Raw genomic sequence first — 27,927 nt, 5'->3', positions numbered from 1 at the left:
AGAAAAGGGAGTCCTTTATGGTTTCATTCCAAACATGGAATTGGGTGTTAAGCTAGTGAACTGTGGCCTTACGTAAGTATTTGCAAAGTAATTATCCTCATATGGCCCTTCCGTTGGTGCCTCTGACTCATCAGAGTTATACAGGTTTTTCTGGATTTGTTGAAGCCTCATATCTAAAAAGAAATGACAGATGGTTACAACAGTACCCTGTCTGTAAGTCCTTCCCGTCACACTTTGAACACATGTCCTTATTGCTGTTTAACAGAAATTCTCAATGCCCCCATCTCTGTTCATTCTATTTTAACCACTGTTCCTCTCTACACAGGTCTCCGTATGACCCAAGTTCTAGGTGTGACCTACCAAAAAATACCTCTGTAATTTGGGGCAGTCGTTGATGTTCTATAAGCCCAAGTCTTCATCTGTAAAATTTAAGATTGTGGTAGCACCTGCTGCATGGTGTATATACCCCCATGGGGGTCAGAGGATGTTGTGAGGTATCCTTCTCACGCTGCCCTAAAGTCTCACTGAACATGGAGCCTCTCGGATCCACGTGTGTCTACTCCCTCATGCTATGGTTACAGGCACCCACAAGCTCTGCCTGGCCTTTCCTGTGCCAGGGTCTTTAAGCTTGCACAGTAAGTGGTCTTCTCCACTAAGCCATTCCCAGAACCTGCCTGGATTTGTGATAACTAAATGAGATGGTCCATTGTGTTTGGAATGAGTGCTTTGTAATTAGCCAGAGCCGTTTCTTCACTCCCAAATGAACTATCTTGTCCGTTTATGAATCTGCTCTGGATACCTGCCCCATCCAGCCCGTGTACACACATGCACACCCTGTCTCTTTGTTTTGTTTTGTTTCTGAGACAGGGGTCTTTGTATTATGTCACCCTGGCTATCCTGGGAACTTAATATGTTGATCAGGCTGGCCTTGAACTCAGAGAATGCCTGCCTACCTCAAGTGTTCGGCTTTCTCTAGCTTCTTAAAGGGTGGCACACATATTCTCCCGGTGCCACCATCTTTCCTCAGTATTTAAGATAGTTTTCCCTTACCCAATGATAATTGGAAGGAACATATTTTTACCATAACCTTTCATAACTTAATAATTCATATTGTTTCCTTTTTTGTATCTGTCATGTATATTCTTCATCAGTAAATCACTTAAGTGTGTACTTCTTGTGATTTCTGCTTTAATCTCCTTGCCCTTTATCATAAAGACAGTTACCAAAATTGTTCTGTAGAAGGCCATTGTAATGGTTCGACTTGGCCGTCAACTTTACTCTGGAATCAGCTATCCCATGAGGAATTTGCTTTACCGGGTTAATTGAAGTAAGAAGGCCCACCCACAATATGGGTGGCACCTTTTGGTGGCAACCCAAAATAAGAGAAGGTGGAAAGGAAAGGCTCGCTTTGCCTGCCTGCTTTCATTATAATGGCAAGTTCGTCTATGCTGTTGCTGCATTCTTTCTCTGAGAGCAGAATCAGCTTCTTCAGGTTTCTGACATGTCCTTAAGGTCAGCAGCTCTCCAGGGACCCTTCCAGCTTCCAGTGCTGACGTTGCACCCAGCCCCCATGGAATGAGCAGCCGCGGGATTCTCAGACTGTCCCATGGGAGCCGTTGCTGGACTATACAGATTACACCATATAAGACAGTCTAACAGATCAGCACTGACTCCATTAATCCCCAATGTAAAAACTGCTTGGTGTGTTTGAGGAACAGGCATGGGTCTGGAAAATGAAGAGTATGAGTGAAGTGCAGGACATGTCCATGTAGGTACAGCCAGAGACCATGGTTTATATGTGGAAAGCGTGTATTTGAGGCAGCAGACTATGACAGTGTTTCAGCTGTGAATTCTTAACCTGCTTTAGTTCAAATCCCAGCACAGACTGGCTTTGAGCAAGTCATATCGTCTCTCCTCCCTCAGAAAATGCAGATAATGGAACCTGTTTCATATGTTTGTTTGAAAGATCAAGTTAAATTCATTCTCCACAGTAGTTGCTAAGAGTTCACACTATCTGTTGTGTGTAGAATGGCCCTGGGCAATATCAGCATGGGAACCATCGCAGAAGGGATGAGGGGCAATCACATGCTGGATTTGAGTGGCAGCAGTGAGCTGGGAGGAAGTGAACAACGAATGAAAACGATAGCTCATATCGATGGGGTGATATGTGTTGGGCAGCATCCTAAGCTCTGCTAAGTGTCAAGCCCTAGTCTACGCTTCTTCTCTGTGTTATAACAACAGCAGAACAGGAACTCAAACCCAGACTCCACACTCTAACTGCTCTGCCTGGCTGCTTCTTATACAAGGTAGCAGAGTTACATTCTGGTCACAGGTAAATAAATCATAGTCTTTGACGGTTGTGCTGGTTAGTTGTGTCAACTTGACACAAACACAGACATGGGTAGAAAGACTCCTAACTGAGAAATGCCACTTTAAAAGCCTGGCCTGTAAGCAAGCCTGAGCTATGGCTTTGACCAGTGATGGGGGATGGAGGGCCCACCTCTTGTGGGCATTGCCATCCCTGGGCAGGTGGTCCTGGGTGGTATAAGAGAGCAAACTGAGAAAGCCACAGAGAGCACAGTAAGCAGCACTTCATGGCCTCTGCATCAGCTCTTGCCCTCCCTTCTTGGATGATTGAGTGTAATGTGGAGTGTAGGTGAAATAAGCCTTTTCCTCCCCAAGTTGTTTTCGGTCCCGGTGTTTTATCACAGCGTAGAAACCCTAAGACGTTAGACTCATTGTACTTCTGTGGCATAATGGTAGGATTCGGTGTGCCGTTACTGAAGGACAAGAGTGGACTGGAACTTAAACATTTCCAACATTTGTAGGCATTCATTTTGCCAAATCTAGCTTGCCCACTGGAAGTCATTACTGAGACCATGAGCTATACAACTTTCAAAACTTTTATCCTGCCTTAAATAAAATGGAAAACATATTTCCAAATGAGAGCCCAGCATATAAAGAAAGATAGACATGACGACCATGACCTGACATTTATATCCACGTGTGCATACACACATTCTTCAGATAATGATGAATATGTACAGCTCATTTGGACCCATATAGGTTTTTCCAAAAAGTATTGCTAAAAACCACGTACTTTGGACTGGAGAGATGGCTTAGTGGTTAAGAGTACTGACTGTTCTTCCAGAGGACCCATGTTCAGTTCCCAGCATCCGTGTGTTGGCTCACAACTGTAACTCCAGTTTCAGGGGAGCTGGTGTCCTCTTTTAGCCTCCACAGCACTTCATGCATGGGGTACGCTTACATGGAGGCAAGATTCTCATACACAAAAAACCAATCACCTACCTTTTAACTTAGCTGAAGACATGCTTGTAGCAGTTTCTTTCCAGGTAGCAATATATCTGTAACATATTATATGGGCATTAAATTGACTTATTACTAAATAATGCTAGTTAACAATGCCTAATGATCGCATCTTCACTAGCCTCAGTGTCTGATTTTCATGACTTTACCACCTCCTAGTGGGTCACACGTGATTATAAGGCAATCTCCAAGACGAGTTACAAGAGGTTCAAATGGAACCTCTGGCCATGGTGGCGCACACCATTAACTCCAGCACTCCAGAAACAGGTAGGCAGATCTCCGAGTTCCAGGACAGCCGAGGTTACATAGTAAGACATTGTCTCAAAATAATGAGGCGCTTGTAAAACAAATTCACCTTTAAGTGTATTTATTCAGATTTTTTAGAGGTCTTTCCAAGAAATTACTAACTTACCAATTTTCCTGTAGGGAGAAATGGCAGATTCTGAATTTTTCTCACAGGATGTGTCAGTAAACCAATTATAACTGAAGAGAACAGTAATGGGGACCGGATGCCATAAAAGCCTAGGGAGGTTGCTGTTTGCCGCTGCCTAGGACCAGGCTGCCGCAGAACCTAACTGCATCAGACACCGTGTGTCTGCAGGCAGAAGTGCCGCCTGTACACTCGCAGCAATCACCTCGCCTGAGCTCGTCAGGGTACAGCTAAACACTTTGCTTTTTATTTACTTAACTGGAGTGAACTGAAAGAAGTACATAATTTGGAAACATTTAGGCGAAAAATGTGGCTCTTCAGTTCTCTCACCGTGTCAAAAGAAGGTGTGTTCATCCCACAGAGTCTAACAGAGAGATGACTGGCAGCATGGGCTTGTCTAGGCCAGCATCTCTTCAGACGTGATGACAAAGACATCTCCACCAGCATCTCCTCAGACATGATGACAAAGACATCTCTGCCAGCATTTCCTCAGACATGATGACAAGGACGTCTCTGCCAGCATCTCCTCAGACATGATGACAAAGACATCTCTGCCAGCATCTCCTCAGACGTGATGACAAGGACATCTCCGCCAGCATCTCCTCAGACATGATGACAAGGACGTCTCTGAATAATGGGAAGTTTCCCTTTTATCACCTACTTCCTCTGGTCTCTTTCTCATGTTCTGTCAATGGCTGACACCTTAATTCTTCCTGTCCCCTTTTAACTCCCTCTTTCTAATGTCTCCCATTTCTTTACCATCTTTATAATTTTTCTCTTTGCCCATGCAATATCCACAGTTCTTGTTGCAGCTGAATATGCATTGAACATTTTAACGGCGATCCTGAGGTATGACTTGTTGGCTCTACAGTCCACTCATGGTTCAGAGACGGTTAGTATATTCAGAGTTGTGCATTTTCTCCACAGTCCATTTTCAAACATTGTCATTACAGCCAGGAGACACTCAATGTTCCTTAGTTGTAACCTCCCTGTAATCCCCGGTCCACAGCCTCAGGTAACCACTGCTAATATATGTCGTCTCTAAACTTACTTATTCTGCATATATCACTTGTAATTAAGCTGCTATCACGCAACAATTCCATGGGCATCATGGCACGTACCAGAATTTCTCTGCTCTGCTGCTGAGCAATCCTACATTGTGCAAACAAACTGCGCTTTACTCACCTAACCCACACCTGCTGGACATTTGGATTACTTCTAAGTTTTTCCTCGCTGTAAAATGTTTCTGTGAACGTTTGGCTAGTCTTTGCACGGATGTACATTTTCCTTTTCCTTTGTGCAGCCGCTGGAGTGGTATTGCTGGGTTACAGTGCAACACTTGAGCAATCACCAGCCATCTCCCGGAGTGGCGGAACCACCACACATTCCTGCCGGCCCTGTATCAAGGCTCCACTCTCAGAACTCCTGCCAGCACTCCTTTCTAGCCACGCTGGTCGTGTCAAGTCCCCACTGCGCTTTCAGCTGGCATTTACCTGATGACTGCATTGAACTGAAATTCCCACCACACAAAATCCTAAAAATACCTTTCAATGGCCATTTAAGTTACTGGTACAGTTTTTTAATATCTAAAAAGAGTAGACCATATAGATTGAAGCTATTTCTTAACATAATTAATGCAATTAAGTTAAAGCTTTATATATGTTATATATTTATATTTAAATAATATTTGTATATAAATCTTTAATTTATTTAATTTACATAATGCAATTAAAGCTTTTTATAAATATAATACACCTATATAATATATAATATAGTAAAACTTTATATATAAAGCTTTTATGTATGTTTATATATAAAGCTTTAATTATTTACATTAATTATATGAATTTATTTATATTAATTATGTAAAGAAATAGCTTCAATCTATATGGTCTACTCTTTTTAGATATTAAAAATTTTATTTTTTTTCTGTTTCTGAATCCCAAAGTAAAACAGTAAATTAGACATAGCTGCTATAATCTACTCTTCTGCCTTGCTATATTTTCTCAAAATCAGTTTTTCCTTTTCTGTTTTAGACAAATTATATTTTTAAAGGTTATGTTGATAACCCAAGGTTCAACCTGGAAACAGGAAATTCTAGAAAGAAAAATACAGGACTTCATCCCCCTGTGAGTGGCTGTAACTTACTCATCAAAGTTGAGTGTGTTTGTCCAGTTCAGCACTTCGTCTACTTCCCACTCCATCACAGAATCTATGCCGCCATCTTCAATACTCTTGATTAGTCCTTTTGTGGCTTTGTGAATTAGGCCTAGCGTTTCAAGATGGGTCGCCTTGGCCTCCAGACTTCCCAGGTAGTACCTAAATAAGGGAAAAGAAGTGACACACATCCTTTGCAATAAGTGATTAGAAGTAAATACAATTGATAGATGTTTATATATTAAAATTATAAATTAAATCAAGCTTTTGTTCTGTATATTTCTAAACTAAGACCAGTGTGAATGACTCTTCCTGGGGCAAACTAATCACTAACCAGAAAGACTTCACTTACTCAGCTGCTGTAAGTTTCATAACAAAATCTGAACCCAGTTCTGAGAAGACTCTTAGAGACTAAGCCAGCTCTCTGGTCTCACAGGTGAAGAACTAAGACCAGGAGGAGTCATGTGACTTCTACAAAGTCACGAGGCTAACAGCAAGTGAAGGGGAAAGGAGGTTTATTTACATCTTAGTGTCTTATACACTGCACAATTTTCATATCTCTCTTTAAAAAGACAGCCATTTGTGGTGGTTGTTTCTGCTTTCTTATATAAAACATTGAGACTTGGAGAAGTCAAGGAATTGCGAATTTGACTCTGAGCACATGCTCCTTCTGACTGGATACTATCTTAAGCATTAGTTTAAGGTCCATGTTCCTACCAAACATGAATAGGGAGATATTAGTAGTTCTTACCAAGAACAGGGAACACAGAAATTCATTGAGAAAACGAATATATCATCAGCAGACTTTGTCATCATTACTAGACCTGAGCTACAAAAAAATGCCTAGAGTAGGCCAGAACCTGTAGTAAACGGACATAAATAATATTTTGCCCTGGTGCGGAAGAATTGTCTGTATTCTGTCAATCATGTTTTAAATAAATACTGATTGGCCAGGCAGGAAGTATAGGCCGGTGAACCAGACAGGAAGTAGAGGTGGGGCAATTAGAACAGGAGTATTCTGGGAAGCAGGGAGCTCTTCCAGCACTCCTGCCCAGACCACTGAAGAAGCAGGATGTGATCTGCTCCACTGTGAAAGGTAACATAGATAAGAACAATGGGTTAATATAAGTTATAAGAGTTAATAAGAAGCCTGAGCTAATGGGCCAATCCCTTTTATAACTTATGGAGATCTCTGTGTGATTTTCTTTGAGACTTGCCAGCTGTGGGGTACCAGGCGGGACAGAAACCCCAACAAGCAAGCAGGCCCCTCATGTTACGTTGCCCCCAGAGTGCCTAAGGAAATAGTGCTCCCACAATGCTCCTCATTGTATGTAAACACTCATTTTGGGAGAGTCTGAACCTGCTGTTGCATGCAGCGAATCCAGGAGCCACTGATGAGGCAGGGAAGTAGTTTATTTCCATGGCCAACTGGAAGCAAAGCCAGTGTCCTTTGCTGGGCCAACATTCAAAGAGACATGACTTTTTACTCCAAGGGCCCATTTGTAAAGTTAGTCCAACTTAACCACCAGGTGTAGACACAGAAGTATGGAGAAAACAAGGTAACATGAAATTTCCAAGGGACCAGACTCTAGCCACAGACTTCAAAAGGAAAGTATACTAATTAAATGCCTATTCAATATTTAACAAATCTGAGAAAACTCAGCGAGATACAGGATAATTACATACAGAAAATTCAACAAAATTGTGGAAATTCATGAATGAAATTTCTAGCAGATACAGATAAGGAAATCTTTACAAATGAGGAATTCATTATTTCAAATTAATCATGCAGTTGAGAGAGATTCATCATTGCATTAAACCAAGAGAAAAAAAATGAACATAAAGATAGGCATTTTGTGATATCTTAGATGGAAAAAATGAAGAAAAACTCTGGGACACAGTGGCACTGTTAAAATATTTGAATCAGTACAAGATGTCAAAAAGTAGAAAGACACGGAACCTTGTCAATGAAGTGTCTCTGACTTGGAAAAAGATGCGGCTGTGCAGGCACAGAGAGGCCCAAGGGCCCTGGAAGAATTCGATACAATAAAGCCCTGTGTGATAGCTCATGCCTGTAATCCAAATACTTGGGGATGCCATGATCTGGACAGTTTGAACAAAGGTCATTAAGATGAATAAAGACTTTCTGAGCCAAGAACTGAGGGAACTCACCACCTCATCACTAGACCTGACCTAAAAAAAATTGCTCAAAGAATGCCTGCATCTCAAGTACAAGGGCAGTGTCTTCTAAATGCAATTCCTCGTGCAATGTCCTAGCCACTTTTAATTGTCCAGATCAGACTGGCCTATGGGTATGTTGGGGGGGGTGTCTTGATCATTAGTTAATATGGAAGACCCAGTTTGCCTATTCGGTGGGCAGGTGCTGGGCTGGAAGAAAGCTAGCTAAGAATGAGCCAGCAAACAGCATTACTCCATGGTTTCTGCTTCAAGTAGTACATGGCCTCCTGCCCCGACTTCCCTCAGTGATGGACTGTAACCTGCAAGCTGAAATGAACCCTTCCCTCCCTTAAATTGCTGTGGTCAGATTATCTTCTCAAAGCAGCAGAGAAAAACCGGACACTTTGCTTTTAAAAAACTAACAGTGTATGTGTGGGTCTTTTTTTCAGTCCTATGGTCTGACCCAGTCATCTCTGTGGCTTTATGCTGGTCACAATGTCTTTATTGCAGTTGTTTTGTAAGCCTTAGAATTCAAAATTAAGTAGTATGAGTTCTCTAACTTCTTTTCTCAAAAATACTATTTCTTTGGACTGGGACTGATGGAGCATGTGATCAAACCAGACTCTCTGAATGTGGCTGACATGGAGGGCTGACTGAGAAGCCAAGGACATAGGCACTGGGTTTTGATTCTACTCCATGTACTGGCTTTGTGCGAATCTAGTCTGTTTGGATCCTCAACTTCCTAGACCTGGATGGAGAGGGGAGGACCTTGGACTTCCCACAGGGCAGAGAACCCTGACTGCTAGAGAGGAAGGGGGAGGGAGAATGGGGGGAGGGGGAAGGAAATGGAAGGAGGTGAAAATTTGTAATAATAATAATAAAAAGAAAAATATCTTGAAAAAAATACTATTTCTTTAATATGACCAAATTATCTACTTACATTTCCCGCATCCATTCTATCTTTTTAATTTTTCTTTTCTTTTCCATATCTTGCTTTCTCTTCAGTTTAGAGAAATGGAATTCACTTTCCTTTGTGCTTTCCAACACTTCATTTTCAAATGGTACCCAAAACTATGGCCGAGTAGAGATGAATATACACAGAATTAAAATACTGATTGTGAAGGACCCTCCATAGACAAGAACTTTGTGTTGGTGGGAATGTACAGGACAGGGGTAGAAGAGAAGCCAGCCTTTTCGAGGCGGCTCTCATTAAGTCATGTGCCCATTAATAACATAGCAGGTTCAGAAGCACGTGTTATAGCAACACTGGCAAACCACTTGTGCACTGACGCATTCCTTCTGTACTTGGTGAAGTGAATGCATAGCAGACCTGTTCTAAGCATGTCCATGTCATCTCACCTGAACATATCCAGCCCCTCCTAGTGCCGCTGGCTTTTCATGACTATCCTCAAGGATTATATCCACTCAGAAAAGAAGTGTCCACTGCTATGTCCCAAACTGTGGTGTCTTTGAATGCCATGTCCTCCTAGCTGGTTGGTTGTTTTCCCAGTTCCAGTTTATCTTCTCTTTCCACAACACTAGATAACGTTTGCTGTGTCTCCCAACAGTTGGTGCTGTTTAACCACTTCCCATACCGCATGAAAACATCCTGCCTACTTGACTGGTCCCTAGGTACAGCATTCTCTGTGAGAGAAGGAGCTGTGTCTTCTTACCACGGTGTGCTTAGTTAGCATCTGGAACCATGCCTAGTGTATGACAGGCACGTAATCAAGTACTGAATGAGCAGATTCACACCTTGGTCATTTTAAACATCTCAAACATTGAAAAATGTTGTTATATAAGTATACCACATCCTATAATTGGGGTTTTGAGTATATAGTTAGCAGAGAGAAAATAAAAATGCCCTAGTTTCAAACCTGATTGTTAAAAATAAACGCAAGAGAAGCCTGCCCGCTGCCTCATGATGAGCATATATGTGGTGGATAGAGAGGAGAGAGGGATGTGGGCAGTTCTTATGCGGTGGAGAGATGACAGCAGTGAGAACCAGACTGATGGGAGTGGCCTGTGCTGCCACCTGGGTCCCCAGCATCTACCCCATCTATGACTTGCTGGACCATGTGAAGGGGTCGGTTCTGTGGAACCATAGCTACCACCTGGGTCCCCAGCATCTACCCCATTTATGACTTGCTGGACCATGTGAAGGGGTCGGTTCTGTGGAACCATAGCTACCACCTGGGTCCCCAGCATCTACCCCATCTATGACTTGCTGGAACATGTGAAGGGGTCGGTCCTGTGGAACCATAGCCATAGGGTCTCCATGACTAGGGCAACAGCAGGATACCCAAGAGGAATCTTGGTGAGGGTCCGGTCAGTATTGATGGTGTAGCAGAAACCTTGAACCAGACCCAGTGACTCACTGCAGGGAACGTTGGCAAGTAAAGCTGTTTAGGCAAAAGGGTATACTGTGCGACACACTGGAGTTCCTAATCCACCACAACAGATGAATATGTGGTAGAGAGGCATGATGGAGGAGAGGAGTGGTACACGCCAGGCGGACCTGGAGATGGCACAGCCATGATGGGTGTGGGAGAAGGCTGATGTTGATAGAGAAGCAGGTAGTTGCCCAGAGGGGTCGGCAAGATGTTGGTTTTGTTTGGTTTTTAATTTTTACTTTTGTTTGTTTCCTTTGGATGGGAAGTTACAGGGGTGGAAATCAGGCATGGAAGGATTGGGGAATGAGTGGGATTGGGGTGCATGATGTGAAATTCCCAGAGAATCAATAAAAAATTATGATGTTAGCCAGCAGTGGTGGCACACGCCTTTAATCCCAGTACTTGGGAGGCAGAGGCAGGCAGAACTCTGTTCGAGGCCAGCCTGGTCTACAAGAACTAGTTCCAGGACAGGATCCAAAGCCACAGAGAAACCCTGTCTCAAAAAACCAAAAAAATAATTATTGTGTTGAAAAAAATTAAGCGTAAAGAGCCAATGAGTCAGCTCACCCTGTAAAAACACCACTCAAACCTGACAACCTGGCTATGAGGAGAGCCAACATCTACAAGCTGTCTACATGCACATGGAGCACATGATCCCCCATGTTCGCACACACACCATTTACACCCACACACCCACAGAATAATAATTCAAATAATTTCTAAGGATAACAATTTATCATATATAACAACTCCATAATAGCTAAGTTAGCATTTTTTCAATTGAATCACAACTATTACTTTTAAAATTCAAGATTAATTTCTAAATATATAAAAATAAAAATGACTACTATTGCCATTGTCTTACTCTCTGGGTGACAGGCCTCCAGCCATTGTTCTCTATGCGGCGGTACCAGCCACTGTGGTCCTCAACCGGAGGCGGATCATTCTTGTTATGAGATGTGTATCTTGCTGGAAGCTTAGTGTAATCTCTAGGGCTGTTAGCACACAGATCTTCAACATGTCTGTGAGTAAAAATTTTATAGTATATCTCCGGTGGAAATTTAACCTGTAGATGGGAAAGTTCAAAGCGTCATTGTAAGGCGGTAACAGACATGGATTACATTTTAAAAATTCTTTTGCACTTCAAGTAAGTGTGCTTTAAAACTACCAAATCAGAACTCCAGCCAGGGAATCAGGTAAGCCAACTGTAGAGCTTCACTTCTTCCTCAGCTCTTTCAAACCCAATCCCCCTGACTAAGCTTTGCCCCAGACCACCTGCTGAGGCCCTTCAGCTCTGTTGTCCCATCTCCAGTGGACCACACACATCTTGCCCTCCTAGCCTCCTTCCCCCACTTCATTGCTCTATCTCAGCTGCTAATCCAGCAGGCACTCCCTGGGCACACACAGGCAACTGCAGATCTTCTCCTTTCTCTCTGTTCCTCTAAATCCAATCCCCCAGTCTCATCGCCAGCTCTGTAGCGGACCTTCTGAGGCCTCTCCTCACTCTCTGCCCCCACTCCCAGGGGACTAACCAGGTCCTCTGGAATACCCTGCTTTCCTCCCTCCCTCCAAATCTCCCTTCTAGCCCATCCCCATTCTTACCTGTGAGCGCCCAATATCTAGAAATACATTTTATCTATCAGGATCCCAGAAAAAAATTCCTACCAGGCAACACATAGCGACTACTATCTCCTAAGAACCAGAGAGGGCCACAGACACCAAGAAACAAAACACCTAACCAACAAAGACAAGATCAGCATCAGTACCTAGAATTACAATCTTTCCAAACCCAGATACCTAGACACCAGCATAAAACCAAGAAAACAGCCAGAACAATCTCTCTTCTCTAGAGCCCAGCAACCCTCGCCCAGTCCTGAGAAATGCAGCAGAGCTGAAACACTAGACAAGGGCCTTAAAATAGCCATTATGAATATGATAGAGGCTCTTAAAGAAGAAACAAACAAATCTCTTAATCTATGAAAACATGACAAACAGTGGAAGGAAATGAATAAAACAGTTCAAGACCTGAAAGTGGAAATAGAATCAATAAAGAAAACCCAAATTGAGGGAAATCTGAAAATGAAAAATTTAGGAACTCAAGTAGAAACCTCAGAGGTAAGTCTCCCCTCCCCAACAGAATACAAGAGATGGAAGAGAGAATGTCAGATATTTGAAGACACAATAGAATAAATGGCTAAGTCAATCAAAAAAAAATGTTGACTCTAAAAAAAAAATCATGGCATAAAGCATCCAGGAAATCTGGAACACTATTAGAAGACCAAATCTAAGAATAATTGGAATAGAGGAAAGGAAGAGAGACACAGGTCAAAGGCACAAAAAAATGTTTTCAACAAAATCATCAAAGAAATTTCTGTAACCTGAAGAAAATGCCTATCAAATTATAAGAAACATACAGAACACTAAATAGACTGAATCAGCAAATAAAGTCATCCCCTCAACCCCTGGTACATATTGATCAAAATACTAAACATACAGAGCAAAGAATATTAAAAGCTGAAAGGGAAAAATACCAAGTAACATATAAAGGCAAAGCTATTTAGAATAACTCCTGACTTCTCAACTCAATGGAGACTCTTAAAAACCAGAATGGCCTGGAAAGATATTTTATAGACTCAAAGAGACCATAGATGCTAGCCCAAACAAAATTTCCACTAAAACAGATGGAAAAATAAGATATTCCATGATAAAACCAAGTTTAATCAATATCTATCTATAAATCTAGCCCTACAGAAGGTGCTGAGAGGAAAACTCCAACCTAAAATGACTAACCACACCCCAGAAAACATAGGGAATAATCCCTGATAAGTAAATCAAACCAGAGAAAACACACACACTCCTACCCCTATACATACATATACCACCACCATGACGACAACAAAACAATCAACAAACACTGCTCATTAATATCTCTCAACATCAATGGTCTCAATTCCTAAATAAAAAGACATAGACTAACAGAACGGATGCAAAAACAGATCCATACTTCTGATGCATCCAAGTAATGTATCTTAACATCAAGAATAGACATCACCCAGGCTAAAGAGATGTCTATTCAATCGACCTAAGAAGCAAGCTGGTGTAGCAATTTTAATATCTGACAAAATAGACTTCAAACCAAAACTAATAAGAGATAGGGAAGGACACTATATGGTCATCAGAGGAAAAATCCACCAAGGAGACATTACAATTCTTAACACCTATGCACCAAACACAAGGGTACCCACGTAAATAAAAGAAACACCACTATAACTTAAATTGCATATTGACCCTCACACAATGATAGTGGGAAACTTCAATACCCACTCTAACCACTAGGTCATCCAGACAAAATCTAAACAAAGAATATTGGAGCTAACTGGCATTATAAACCAAATGAACCTCATAGATATTTACAGATCATTTCACCCGAATGCAGACGAATATACCTTCTCAGAACCTCATGGAACTTTCTCCAAAATTGACTACATAGTCAAACACAAAGTCTCAACAGATATAAAATTTAATATAACTCCCTGCATCCTAACTGACCACCACAGATTAAAACTGGATATCAACAACAACATAAAGCTTGCAAACTCACAGAAGCTAAACAAATCACTACTGAATGAAAAAAAATGATCAAGGCAAAAATTAAGAAATAAATAAAAGACTTTCTAGAATTGAATAAAAATGAACACACAATGGACCCAAACTTATGGGACACAATAAAACAGTTCTAAGATGCAAGAACATAGCACTAGGTACCTACGTAAAAAAAAAAAAATGGAGCTATCTCATATAGTAACTTAACAGCACACCTGAAAACTCTAGAACAGAAGGAAGGAAACTGCACCCAAGATGAGAAGACAGTAAGAAATAATGAAACTCTGGGATAAAAAAATCAATAAAAAAAAAACGTACAAAGAATCAATGAAACAAAAGGTTGGTTCTTTGAGAAAGTCATTAAGATCGACAAACCCTTATTCAAATTAACTAAAGGGTGAAGTGAGAATATCCAAATTAACAAAGTTAGAAATGAAAAGGAAGACACAACACACCCAGGGGATCCAGAGGATCATAAGGACATACTTAAAAAGCCTGTAAGAAATGGATGATTTTTCTTGGTACATACCACTTACCAAAGTTAAATCAAGATCAGATAAGCAATTTAAACAGACCTATAACCTCTACTGAAATAGAAGCAATAGTTAAGCATGCTAATTAAAAAAAAAAAACCTCCAGGGCCAGATGGTTTTAGTGTAGAATTCTATCAGACTTTCAAAGAACAGTTAAATCCAATCCTCCTCAAATTATTCCACAAAATAAAAATTGAAGGAATATTGTCCCATTTGTCTTACAAGGCCACAGTTTCCATGATATCCGAACTACATAAAGACCCAACAAAGATAAAAAAAAATCACAATTTTACTTATGAACCTAGATGCAAAAATTCTCAATAAAATCCCTCTGAACCAAATCCAAGAACATGGATAATCAAAAAGATCATCCACCATGATCAAGAAGGCTTCATCCCCGAGATGCAGGGATGATTCAACATATGTAAACTGAGAAGTGTAATCTATCATATAAACAAACTTAAAGACCAAATCCACACAATCATCTCATTAAATGCAGAAAAGGCCTTTGACAAAATCCAACACCCCTTCATGATGAAAGGCCTGGAGATATTAGGGATACCATGGGTATATTGAAGCATCATAAAGCCTATAGCCATCATCAATTTAAATGCAGAGAAATGCAAAGCAATCCCAGTAGAATCAGGAACAAGAAAAGGCTGTCCACTTTCTCCGAACCTATTCAATATAATACTTTAAGTTTTGGCTAGAGCAATATAACAACTGAAGGAGATCAAGGGGATACATATTGGAAAGGAAGAGGTATCTATCTGTAGATGATATGACAGTATATAGAATTGACCCTAAAAATTCCACTGGGAACTCCTACAGCTGATAAAACACTTTCAGCAAAGTAGTTGGGTACAAAATTAACACACAAAAATTAGTAGCTCACCTATATACAAGTAACAAACAAAGAAATCGGGGGAAAACCTTTCACAGTAGCCTCAAATAATATAAAACATCTTGGGGCTGTCTAACTAAGCAACTTATAACCAAGTATAAAAAAAACTTAAAGACATTGAAGAAAGAAACTGAAATTATCAGAAGATGAAAAGATTTCTCATGCTCATGGATTGGTAGGATTAAATACAGTAAAAATGGCCATCCTACCAAAAGCAATCTATAGATTCAATGTACTACCCATTAAAATTCCAACACAGTTCTTCACAGATCTTGAAAGGACAATTTTAAGCTGCATATGGATAAACTGCAGGAGGCGTCACTATCCCTGATTTCAACTGTACTACTGAGCTACAGTAATTAAAATCGCATGGTACTGGTACAAAAACAGACATGTGATCAATGGAATCAAATTGAAGACCCAAACATAAATCCACACACCTATGGATACTTGATTTTTTTAAATAAAGAAGCTAGAAATACACACTGGAAAAAAAAGGCAGTATCTTCAGCAAATAGTATTGGTCAAACTAGATGTCTGCATGTAGAAGGATGCATTGGTCCATACTTATCACCCTGCACAAAACTCAACCCAAATGGATCAAAGACCTCCACATAAAACCAAATACACTGAACTTGATAGAAGGGAAAGTAGGAATACTCAAACTACTTAGCAGGGCTGGAGAGATGGCTCAGACTTAAGAGCAGTGACTGCTCTTCCAGAGGACCTGGGTTTAATCCCCAGCACCCACACAGCAGTTCATAACTGTCTGTAATTCCAAGATCAAACACAGACATAATGCAGGCAAAACACCAATGCATATTTTATATATATTAATATTATTAATTAATGATATGTCATTGGCACAGGAAAATACTTTATGAACAAAACACCAATAGCTCAGGCACTAAGATCAACAATTATATAAATTAATAAATGGGATTTCATGAAGTTGAAAAGTCAAGGATACCATCAGTAGGACAGACAAAGCAGCAGCCTACAGAGCAGGAAAAGATTTTTACTAACCACATATTGGATAGAGGTCTAATATCGAAAATAAAGAAAGAACTAAAATAACTAGATAACAAAATATATAACCCAATTAAAAAATGGGGTACAGACCCAAACAGAGGATTCTCAAAAGAAGAAACTCAATGGCTAAGAAACACTTAAAGAAATGTTCAACATCCTTAGCCACCAGGGAAACGCAAATCAACACTACTTTGAGATTTCATCTTACATCTATCAGAAAGGTTAAGATTAATGAGACATGATGGTGAGGATGTAGAGTAAGGGACCCACTCTGCCATTGCTAGTGGAACTGCAAACTTGTACAGCACTTTGGAAGTCAAGCTGGCACCTACATAAAGCCTTCACCCCCAAGTTGAGCATCTATGACACAGGAAAATATTATGTACACTACCAAAAGAGAAATGTAAACACCAAATGCAGCCACCAACCCTCTGATCTACAATACTGTCCCGCCTGCTAGACATGCTAGGGCAATGGTGGCACCAAGTCTGTAGGAGTAAAAAACCAATATCTTATCTGACTTAGGGTCTACTCTATGATATGGACCCCATACCTGACACTGCTTGGGGGGCCCAAGAACTTGAGGCTAGATAGTCCAAGGACCAAGGGTAAAACCAAATACTGTCCCCGCAAATAAAATGACTCCTAATGACATTCTGCTATACTCATAGAACAGTGCCTTGTTCTACCAGCATCAGAGAAACTTCCTCCTGCAGCAGACGTTCAAATACAGAGACCCACAGCTGGAACGTAAGCAGAGAATGAGAGACCTTGAAACACTCAGTTCTAAATGAGGAATCTCCATCAAATTCCTCCCCTTACGGCTCGGGGAACTCTGTGGAAGAGGAAGTGGAGTGTAAGAGCCAGAGAAGTTGGAAGACACCAAGAAAACAAGGCCCTCTTAAACCAATACGAGCAAAGCTCATATGAACTCACAGAGACTGAGGCAGCATGCGCAGGGCCTGAACCGGTCTGTACCAGGTCCTCTGTGTATAGATGGCGACTTTCAGTTCAGTGTTTTTATGGGGTCCCTGAATGTACTAACTAGTGGGGCTCTGACTCTTGTGCCTTCTCCTAGGTTCTTTTCCTTCTGTTCGCTTTGTCCAATTCTGGTGTGTTAGCTTTTGTTTTATCATAACGTATTGTGCATGTCATTATCCCTTAGAAGTCTGTTTTCTAACGAAACAGAGAGTGGATCTGGATGAGAAGGGAGGTAAGGAGGAACTGGGAAGCATAGAGGGAGGGGAAACTGTAATCAGGATATATTATGTGAGAAGAAAATCTATTTTCAATAATGGGGAAAATCTAACCTACCAAATAAAGATTTCTCCATACTCACCCCACCCAGCCTGAATCGAACTTGAATGCCAGCCGCAGCATCTAGGAGCTCCGCCTGTGAGAAAAGAGATAGATGGCCCTCAGCATTCTGTGAGCAGCACCTCGTCACTCTCATTCTGTCCATTACAAATAGTCCCTGGCATTTACTGTTTATAAAGCAGGGTGGGTGAGTGGACTTCAAATAATTAGATTTAAATCATAAGATATTTTTATTTTTAATTATTTTTGGTTGTGAGCCCAGCCTTTAACGGCTGAGCCATCTCTCCAGCCCTTTATTTTTAATTATGATTGTGTGTGTGTGTGTGTGTGTGTGTGTGTGTGTGTGTGTAGGTGCTCACGGAAGTCTGAGGCATTGGATCCCACTGAAGCTGGAGTAAGGTGGTTGTGAGCCTCTCTATGTGGGTGTTGGGAACTGAACTTGGGTCCTCAGGCAGAGCAGTGTGAGCTCTTAACTGCTGGGCTATTTCTCCAGCCCCAAAATCATGATACACTTTGAGAGCTAAGGACTTATGGACAGTCCTGAGGATAACTGGAACGATACTGCCAAACTCTCCTCTCTGTGCAATATAAATACAATCTTCAAATGAGCATGGTGGTGCACACCTTTAATCCCAGCACTTGGGAGGCAGAGAGAGTGGATCCCTGGGAGTTCGAGACCAGCATGTCTACATAGTAAATTCCAGGACAGTCAGGACTGTATAGATAGGGAGATCCTGTTGCAAAACAATAAAAATTACAAATCCCAAGTAACTAATAAGTTCTCAAATATATGACTTACATATAAAATATTACACCATGTAAATAAATTCAGGAAAAAATAATAACCGGTCCACTCAAGCTCAACACTACATGGGCTTTTTCTAACTAGTTTTTGTTAAGTCAAAAAAGATCTTAATTTTGTGTGTAGTAAATCTTGTAAATATAGTGCCCTGTACAAAAAAGAAAATGGAAGAGGGGGATTGATCTCTTATCTGAAGACAATTCTCATCTACCGCCTCGATTATATTAGGTTAGATGAGAAAATAGGTATTTTAGTTGGAAAAAAATCTATTATTTTTTCACAATTTTCCTGGATAAAGCCTTAGTAAATTAAAAAGAAAGTATAAAATTCTGCATATTTTTTCATATTTGGATAGTGACATCATACATGCATACATACATACATATTCACTAGAATTTGGACAAATTTTAAATGTGTAGCTATATGAATTTTTACATATTTGTGTATTCAATGGACTCTCTAAATCATATAAAAATCATAAGCATTTTCAGCATTGTGGTCCTGTGACCTCTCCCAGTTGGATATCCTTAAAAATCTCTTTTATCTTCATGGATTAATGTTGTCAGTTTTTGAGTTTCATACAAAAGGAATTATACACTGTGTACTATTTTGGTGCCTGGATTTTTGTTCAGTTTCAATCTCTGATGCATCTATAAGGATCCATCCATCCATGTAGATACATGGGTTGATTTGCACTGCTACTAGTATTTCATCATTTTGCATTGCTACTAGTACTTTTTTTCATGACAGGGTTTCTCTGTGTATCTTTGGCTGTCCTGGAACTCACTCTGTAGATCAGGTTGGCCTCCAACTCACAGAGATCTGCCTGCCTCTGCCTCCTGAGTGTTGATATTAAAGGTGTGTGCCACCAAGCCCAGCTTGCTGCTAGTATTTTATCATATTGACTTACCAACTCTCATTGTTCCACATTTGCTCTGTCTATACTATAGACTCTACAGCTTGGGTTACAAAGCTGCTGAGAACATTGCCCTTCATTCTTCTGGTGGATTCTTCAATTTATTTCTCTTTGTTATATACTGAGGAATTGAATAGAAGAGGCTTTGGGATATATCAGTTCACTTTCTGTTGCTATCACAAAATATTGGTGACTAGGAAGTTTTTTTTAGAGTTCTGGTGGCTGTGGTGGCAGCATCTGCAGAGGGTCTTCCTGCTGTGAGGCCATCACATGACAAGATAGCAAGGATGCAAACTTGGGTTTCTCCTCCTCTTATGGAATACCTGGAGGTAGGAGCTGATGCAGAGGCCATGGAGGGATACTGCTTACTGGCTGGGTCTCCATGGCTTGCTCAGCCTGCTTAGAGCCCAGGACCACCTGCTCAGAAGTGGCTCCACCCAAGTGGACTTGGACATACTACATCAATCATTATCACATTAATTATTATCAAGAAAATTCCCTATAGACATGCCTCTCCCCAAATGACCTGAGCTTGTGTCAAGTTGACAAGAATAACCAACCAGAACAGCACCTCAAGGCATGCTTCCAAAGAAGGAACTAAACCATGATATTGAGTTCAAAATCAACATGCTTAGATTGAAAGGAAGGGCTCACAAGTGAATGGCAGGAACAGTCAGTTAAGAAATAATTTCAAGGTTTTGCTTTGTGATATTTCATTGAACTACGTAGTTTTGCTTTCTGGGCTTTCAACATGCGTGTAGTAGTTTTGCAGGTGAGTGTTACAGCTCTGGAGGGAAAGGTATCCTGACTTACTGGGTGCTGGGAGCCATGATGACATAAAAACAGGAGACAATAATTGATACTCAAGTTGTCAACCCACCAGAAATAATTTCTGATGGAGAAAAACTTGTTTTGCAAAGATTGAAAGATATACAGACTCCAGAATATCTGTTGATTCTGCCTGTAATTTTACATGTGCTAAATTGCATTCTTTCCTTAGAGGCCATAGGGAATTCTCCACAGCCTGTATATATTGTGTGTGCATCTTATGAATACATCCTGATCTAAAGGGCATTTTTAGCAGTGAATTGTCAAGAAGGTGGCTCTGCCTTAGCTGTATTGTCAATTAATATTAGTAATGTTAGACTATACAGTTTCGATGAATAAAACAAATACAAAGAGATGCTGCCTGAGTCAGGGGTTATAAGTTACCATTAAGAATTGTCTTGGAGGGGGGCTGGAGAGATGGCTCAGTGGTTAAGAGCATTGCCTGCTCTTCCAAAGGTCCTGAGTTCAATTCCCGGCAACCACATGGTGGCTCACAACCATCTGTAAAGAGGTCTGGTACCCTCTTCTGGCCTGCAGACATGCACACAGAATATTGTATACATAATAATTAAATAGATATTTAAAAAAAATTGTCTTGGAGCACAGTCTAAGAAAACAGTTGTATTTTCCCCAGTTGCCAAGATAGTCATATACTATCAACTGATATAAAACTTCAAAATAGCTTTAGATCAGACCAGGTGCCCTGCTAACAGATTTTAAGACAAACTATTCACAGAAAAATACAATCTTATTTACAAGGACACTAGCTGGTGGTCTGATTTGCTGAACCAAAGTAAACAGTGTGAAGCAATCTAATTGTGGTGCCAGAGGAGAGCGATTAACTCTCAGGACAAATTCTAACATCAGTCTTATGGCTTTTGTCTAGAGACCACGGGAATAGGTTCCTTACTGACCAGGACCATAAAACATAAACTAACTTCACAGACCTGGAAAGGAATTACAAGTCTCCCTTCTTATGGTCAAGGGTTACAGGCAGGTTGCTGTGCCCTGAAGAGTGCCGAGTAAGCTCCTCTGCTGTGCTCCACCCCCTGCCCTGCAGCTCCTGCCATGAAGGGCTCCTCAGCTGAGGGTGCTGCACACTCTCTACCGATATGTTGCGTTTTGTAAAGTCTCCAGTCTGAGAAAGTCCTGGCTTTTAGGACCACTACATATTTAAAAGTATAGGCTGCAGCACACAGTTTCTATATTTCTCTTAGTCTCCTTAATAGTTGAGTTTCATAAGACCACCTCTGTAGATACGATGACAAAATGACTTGTCCTCCTGCAGCTGTGGTTTGCAGCCCACTAGTCAGGAAGCCGACTGAAAGAAAATGCTCTTTTCCTGATATCTGTAGTTACTGCTGTTGAGAGGACTCTGTTTCTTATCGTTTACTTAAGAAATGGTATGTGACCTTCAGATATAATGCCTGAAAGGTTGTGTGGGTCTTTGTAAGCTGTGAAGCACAAAGAAAGCTGGTGGGATTTAATACAAGGGAATAAAGAGTAATACCAGCAAGAACGTATATGCTTGTTCTTTCCCCCTGAAATCCCTCAGATAAAGTCTTAGATTTACAATGCTGTGGAGTTTTTCTCTGAGTCCTGCTTGTAGCCCAGAAGCTGGTTCTTTTGGGCTGCAGTTTTCGGGAAGTCAGGTGATGCCTGGAGCTGTGAAGGGCCAGCTCTGGAGAGAAAGATACCTTGACTTGTTGGGAAGTCAGGTGATGCCTGAAGCTGGGATGTGGTGGGGAATGATCTCCCTGAAGGATGTAGCAATCCTGTTCCTCTCAGAGAGCCAGTGCAGCTGAGTTCTGGTCTGCTCCCCTAAGGGAACATCCTAGCAGAGCTATGGCTCTAGTTTTGGGTCCAGGGCGTATTTCCTTCACTGGTTCTGGTTCCAGGGCAAAGGTGTGTTTCTTTGGCTCTGGTTTCAGAGTCAGGGTATGTTTCTTAGGTTCTGGGTTCAGGGATAAAGTCTTTCTGTCACTGGCTCTGGTGTCAGAGTTAAGGTGTGTTTCTGTCACTGGCTCTGGTTTCAGGGTCAGGGTTGGTTTCTTTCACCAGCTCTGGTTTCAGGGCCAGAGTGGGTTTCTTTGGCTGGCCCTTGTATGCTACAGCTTCAGTCAAAGATTCAGAAGGAAGCAAACATGAGAACACTGAAGATGCTGTGTCGGTAAGAACCGTCTCACCTCTTTGGGATTAATATACTTCACTATCTGACGCGGCTCCCCCTGTCTTCTCAGGTCAATCAGGCTTTTGAAGTGACGGAACACAGAAACATTCTAAAATCGGAACACAGAATTTTATGCTTAAAACTAGATTCTCTACATTTTCAGGGTTTGAAAAGGTAGTTTTACATTTGTTTATTTGTGATGGGGATACTTTAGTACACATTTGGAGAGCAGGGGGCAACTTCTGGAAATTGGCTTCACCTTTCTGGCATGTGCATCCTAGGGCTACAACTTACATCACGAGGCCTGGTGGCCCATGCCTTTACCCACTGGGCTATCTCACCGGTCCTGAATTTTCTATTTCTTATTACCCATTCGTACACCTACCCCAAAACACAGATCTGAATAGTCCTGCAGGAGCAGAGAAACGAGGCTTCAAACTGAAACCCTTTCAGGGAGAGCAAAAGCTCCTCACCCTCATGGCTCTCTCCAGCTCCTTTGAGGAGGCTGGTGTTATCCTGACATTAAGTCTTCTCGAGAACACTGTAATAGAGGGGTGAGGGGTTAGACACAAGGACAGAGGGAATGCTGTATATAGACCATCACCCACTCCGAAAAGAACCAAGTTGACAGACATAGCTGCGTTATGAGCCGAGCGACTTCAGGAGATGATTGGGGACTAAATAAGAGCGACAAAGCAGAAGGGAGGGAGCGAGGGAGAGAGGAAAGGATTAAGATGTTTGGGGAGACAGCATAGAAAGAAAACCATTTCCTCAATTACCACCTGGCTCCACAGAGTTACAAGGAAGCCCCGCCCCCACACCTTGTAGGAGAGTTCCTATAGACTCCTGTCAGCTTGGCTGCCCCTGCTAGCAAAAAGCTTCTTAGTTCTCCCAGGTTTATGGTTTAGTCAGGTAAGCAACCATAACTCTATATGGTGGCTATACTTTGGACAAGGACTTCAGGCTCTCCAGGTGGATGCACAGGCTTCTATAGCTGGTGGCTTCTCAAGACATGTACTGTTGTGTAAATTTGGAGGGTTCTAGGAGTCAGAAATCCCTGTGCACCCCTCCCCCCTCCAAGGTTTCTTTTCTTTTCTTTTTTTTAAAGATTTATTTATTTATTATCTATGTATACCTGCAGGCTAGAAGAGGGCACCAGATCTTATTACAGATGGTTGTGAGCCACCATGTGGTTGCTGGGAATTGAACTCAGGACCTGTGGAAGAACAGCTAGTGCTCTTCACCGCTGAGCCATCTCTCCAGCCCCTCCAAGGTTTCATAGACACCTACTGCACTGACTTGGAGGATAGCTACCTTGCAAACCCAGCCTGACATTGCAGAGTCTCTGTGCCCTATGCTAGTTGGATGCTCTGCATCGCAAAGGACGGACTTCTAACATGAACACAAACGGGGCACAGACCTTAAGAACCAGCAATTCTCGGCACTTACATCCTGAGGCCCAGGGTGTGGCAGCTGCTTGTGGCCTTGTACTTGTGTCAAAACTGAAGCAGAGACCCATGAAGCTCACTAGAACTGTAAGGAAACACTGTGGTCCCTGCTGCTGGTCCACTCACATGGGCTTGCTAAAGGGGCTCCAGCTCCTGCTCTGTGCCTGGGTCTGTTACCACTGGGATGGCAGAGAGAAATGCCTTGGCTCCAGTTACCTCAGTGAGCAATGATCCTGAGGAAGTGGAGGGACGGTCATGGTGCCTCAGGCTCCTCAGGACGGTTGGAACTCGCACTGCAAGCAGACTTTTCCAGAAGCAGTGTGTGGGGAAAAAAACATCTGATCCAGGCTGCTGTTCCCACTGTGGTGCTGCCCCATCTTGGGCACCCATGCCTGTGTCTCAGCTCCCTGGACCACTACAGTCCCCACTCTTGTTGGCCCCCAGAGACCATGAGTCTGTCTCACAGTAGCTAGCAGGCTCTCCCTGGTATACACCATGCCCAAAGTCTCCCCTTCCAGTTAAAGCAGCTATGGTGCTTAGTGGAAACAAAGCCAATGCCGTGCAGCAAACTGATGCTGCTGGGCTCATCTTTAGGAGCAGAGCGCTCACTACCTGTAGTAGGAGCTGCAGGCCTCTTCCCACAGCCCTGCTCCTGGCTGCTTGGCTAGCTTATGCCCCAAAATAACAACACACAAACTGTATTCTTTTAAACACTGCTTGGTCCATTAACTCTAGCCCTTACAGGCTAATTCTCATATCCCGATCAACCCATCTCTAATAATCTGTGTAGCATCAGTCTTACTGGGAAAAATTCAGCATGTCTGACCTGGCAGCTTGCTTCATGGCGTATGCCCAGGAGAGGGGAGCATGGCCTCTGAGCTTACTTCCTCTTCCTCCCAGCATTCTATTCTGTTTACTCCTCCCACCTATGTTTTAACCTATGAGGCCAAGCAGTTTCTTTATTACTTAACCAATGACCTTCCTCCATCAACTACCAAGGCTACCCTGTATGTTAATGGGGCTATCTGACCTACCAGATGTGCAAATCTCAGTGTGGGAGACAAGAGATGTCCTGCAAAAGACAATCCATCGGCTCCAGAGACCCAAGGGGTCAATATGCACACGTGAGAAAGCACAGTGTGCCGTGAGGCGACAGAGTTAAGTGAAAATCTGTTTGAGAGAGAGCTCGGCTCAAAGGTGAACAAAAGATAGCATCACGAGAGCACGTGGACGCATCGACCCCACCAGAGCCAGCAAACAAAAGGAAAATGAAGAATAATCAGTCTTGGGCTGGAGAGATGGCTCAGAGGTTAGGAGCATTGCCTGCTCTTCCAAAGGTCCTGAGTTCGATTCCCAGCAACCACATGGTGGCTCACAACCATCTGTAATGGGGTCTGGTGCCCTCTTCTGGACTGCAGGCATACACACAGACAGAATGTTGTATACATAATAAATAAATAAATATTTTTTTTTAAAAAAAGAATAATCAGTCTTCATCAGAAAACAGTACACCATCAATAAAATAAAATTACAATGAATATTCAAGACAATTACAAGAAATGAACAGGAGTCTTTACTTCCATTAATAATCTTAGATGTAAACAGACTAAATTCTCCAATTAAGCGATATAGAGTTGATCAGCAGAATTAGAAAACAAGACCAAAACAATATTCCGCCTGGAACTTATCAGAAACTTAAGCCATCAGTCAAGGCACAGGGGATGGTGGAAAAGGCATGGATTGATGTTTAAAGTAAATGCAAACTTAAAGCAAGCAGAAGCTGCTGTCTGGGTGACGGAAATCAGTGGAGAAGCACCAGCACAGGTTGTATGGCTTTTCCAGAGGGGGATGATAGGGGATTTGCAAGATCTGATCGATCTGATGGTGGTCTTGTGGACTAGAAGCAGCAGTCTAACTTAACACAGGCCACCAGGCATAGTGACTGAAGGGACCCACGTACTGCGTGGGGTCCCCCTCTGGACTCCGGAATTAGGCATGGACCACACAGAAACGCAATTTCCAAGCATGAGCAAACACAAGGCAAAGAGACTGGTGGCTGAAAGTGGATGGGCAGAAACAGCAGCAAATGGCTTAGGGCAGTCTGTGTTAGAATGAGCTAGGACGCGTTGGTAAGTTCTGATTGGGTATTTTAATTAGGTTAGTTAAATAATAAATTTTGATTGCTGAGCCTCGATGTTTTGATAGTTGGACCTTGGTAATCAGTCTCAGGAATGAGTCACACCTGACAACGTGACCAAATAAGGAACTAGACCTTGGTGGCTAGCTTTAGGAATGTAATCTAAAGGTTTAGCCAGGCAGAGGGAAGGGGAAAGGGCCCAACCTCCTGGAGCCACATTTAACCAGGCTCAGGGCTGTCAAAGCCCTTCAGTGACAGAACTGCTGGGGCTATAAAAAGGAGTGAAGTCATCTTACCTCTTGGTTGTCACCCAACCAGGTAAGCAAACATGGAAAATTACTTCTGAGACCAATTCTATCCAAGTTGAGAGTGCCGTAAGCGAGCAATACATTAGTGCAGATAAATTATGTCATTTAGCTATAAGATCCTCAAGAGTATTCCATAAATACTGGATGAGTAAATATGCCCTCACCATTTCCTCCCAAACATGACATGGGTCAAAGTCAAACGAGACTACCAGTGATACATTTAGGGGTATTAGCTATTATCAAAGAGTATGGCCCTGTTCAGAAACTCAGTGGGGGCCAGAGGGATGGCTCAGTAAGAAAGTGCTTGCTGTGTAAACATGAGGACCTGGGTCTGATCTCCAGCACCCATGTAAAAACGCTGAATGCAGTGGGACACCCACAGTCCTGGCACGGGGGAGCCAGAGCCGGATGGGTCTTTTGATGTTGGCTGGATAACCTACTAGGCAAGTGACAGGCTAGTGAGGGTCCCTGTCTCAAAAACTAAGGAGACAGCATCCTGAGGAATAATGTCTGAAGTTGGTTTGTGCCCTCCACATGCATGCATGCACGCACAAATATGTCCACACATACCACAAAATACCTTCATACATGAACACACACACACAAACTGTTTTAACGAAAAAGAACGTAAATGTTTGTGAACCTAATGAAATAATTTTAACTTATTTTTTATTTTGGCTTTTTCAAGACAAGGTTTCTTTGTGTAACAAGGGTCCTAGCTATCCTGGAACTTGCTTTGTATACCAGATTGGTTTCGAACTCACAGTAATCTGCCTGACTCTGCCTCCCGGGTGCTGGGATTAAAGGTGTGCACCACTGTGGGAAACTTTTTGCTATCTTCTAAGTTCCCAGCCTAAGAACTGATTATTCAGATTTATTAACCTTCTGATATTACTAACAGTCCCTTTTTCTAGCTAATTGCTAAAAATATCTGTTTCCTAGAAATTAGTGACTTTCGCTGTAAATCTCCTCTGAAACATTTTTCATGAGAGCTGCCTAGTTACCCATTGACGTAAGAACCCGCTCCTTTTTCCCCCATTGTCCTATATCTACCCTGTTTATTCCCCTAATAAACAAGACTTGATCAGAATCCTGTCTTGTCTCCATCTTTTGTGTCTCTTGTCCCTTTTAATTCTCATTCCTCCACCCCCCCCCCTTTAGGGTCTCCGTTGACTAACCCACGGGTCGGGGCACACCACCACCGCTAATTATAACTTTTGAAACTGAATAGTAAACTTCTAAGTTAAAGGGTGGCACAAACCTGTATAAATACACAAAAGAGCTATTGAACTGTGCACACTTTACGGACATGAATTTTGTGAATTGTAAGTTATCTCTGAAGGGATTAGCTAAACAGACTCACAAGGTAACGTTTCCAGGCCCTCTGAATGACTCTTGCAGCCAGTTCCTGCTTTGGAAGTTCTGAGGGCAATTTGCTAGGCAT

At 42.0% G+C, this 27,927-nt stretch overlaps 1 protein-coding gene across 1 annotated transcript; it reads right to left on the bottom strand.

Annotated features, from left to right (window-relative positions):
- Positions 1-15: 15 nt before the first annotated feature.
- CUNH11orf65 (chromosome unknown C11orf65 homolog) lies at positions 16-27,927 on the bottom strand. Its single transcript, XM_041638404.1, has 8 exons — positions 27,847-27,927; positions 22,607-22,699; positions 17,897-17,950; positions 11,351-11,551; positions 9,033-9,163; positions 5,906-6,076; positions 3,310-3,365; positions 16-173 (listed from the first exon to the last, which is right to left on the bottom strand). The coding sequence occupies exons 1-8, from the start codon at positions 27,925-27,927 to the stop codon at positions 16-18; spliced, it is 945 nt and encodes a 314-aa protein (XP_041494338.1).

The sequence above is a fragment of the Microtus oregoni genome, unplaced genomic scaffold, assembly GCF_018167655.1.
Source record: "Microtus oregoni isolate MIOR12 unplaced genomic scaffold, Mior012 000055F_ref0000237, whole genome shotgun sequence".
NCBI classification, from domain to species: Eukaryota; Metazoa; Chordata; class Mammalia; order Rodentia; family Cricetidae; genus Microtus; species Microtus oregoni.
This window is presented reverse-complemented; position numbering and strand designations above follow the sequence as displayed.

Bases quoted from the DNA above. Each gene is read 5' to 3' on its own strand.
- CUNH11orf65 (XM_041638404.1), bottom strand. From the start codon at position 27,927: ATGCCTAGCAAATTGCCCTCAGAACTTCCAAAGCAGGAACTGGCTGCA. The intron at 9,164-11,350 runs GTAAGACAATGG...ACTCGGCCATAG, and splicing joins GGAGGCCTGTCACCCAGAGA to TTTTGGGTACCATTTGAAAA. The intron at 3,366-5,905 runs GTAAGTTACAGC...AATATGTTACAG, and splicing joins AACACACTCAACTTTGATGA to ATATATTGCTACCTGGAAAG.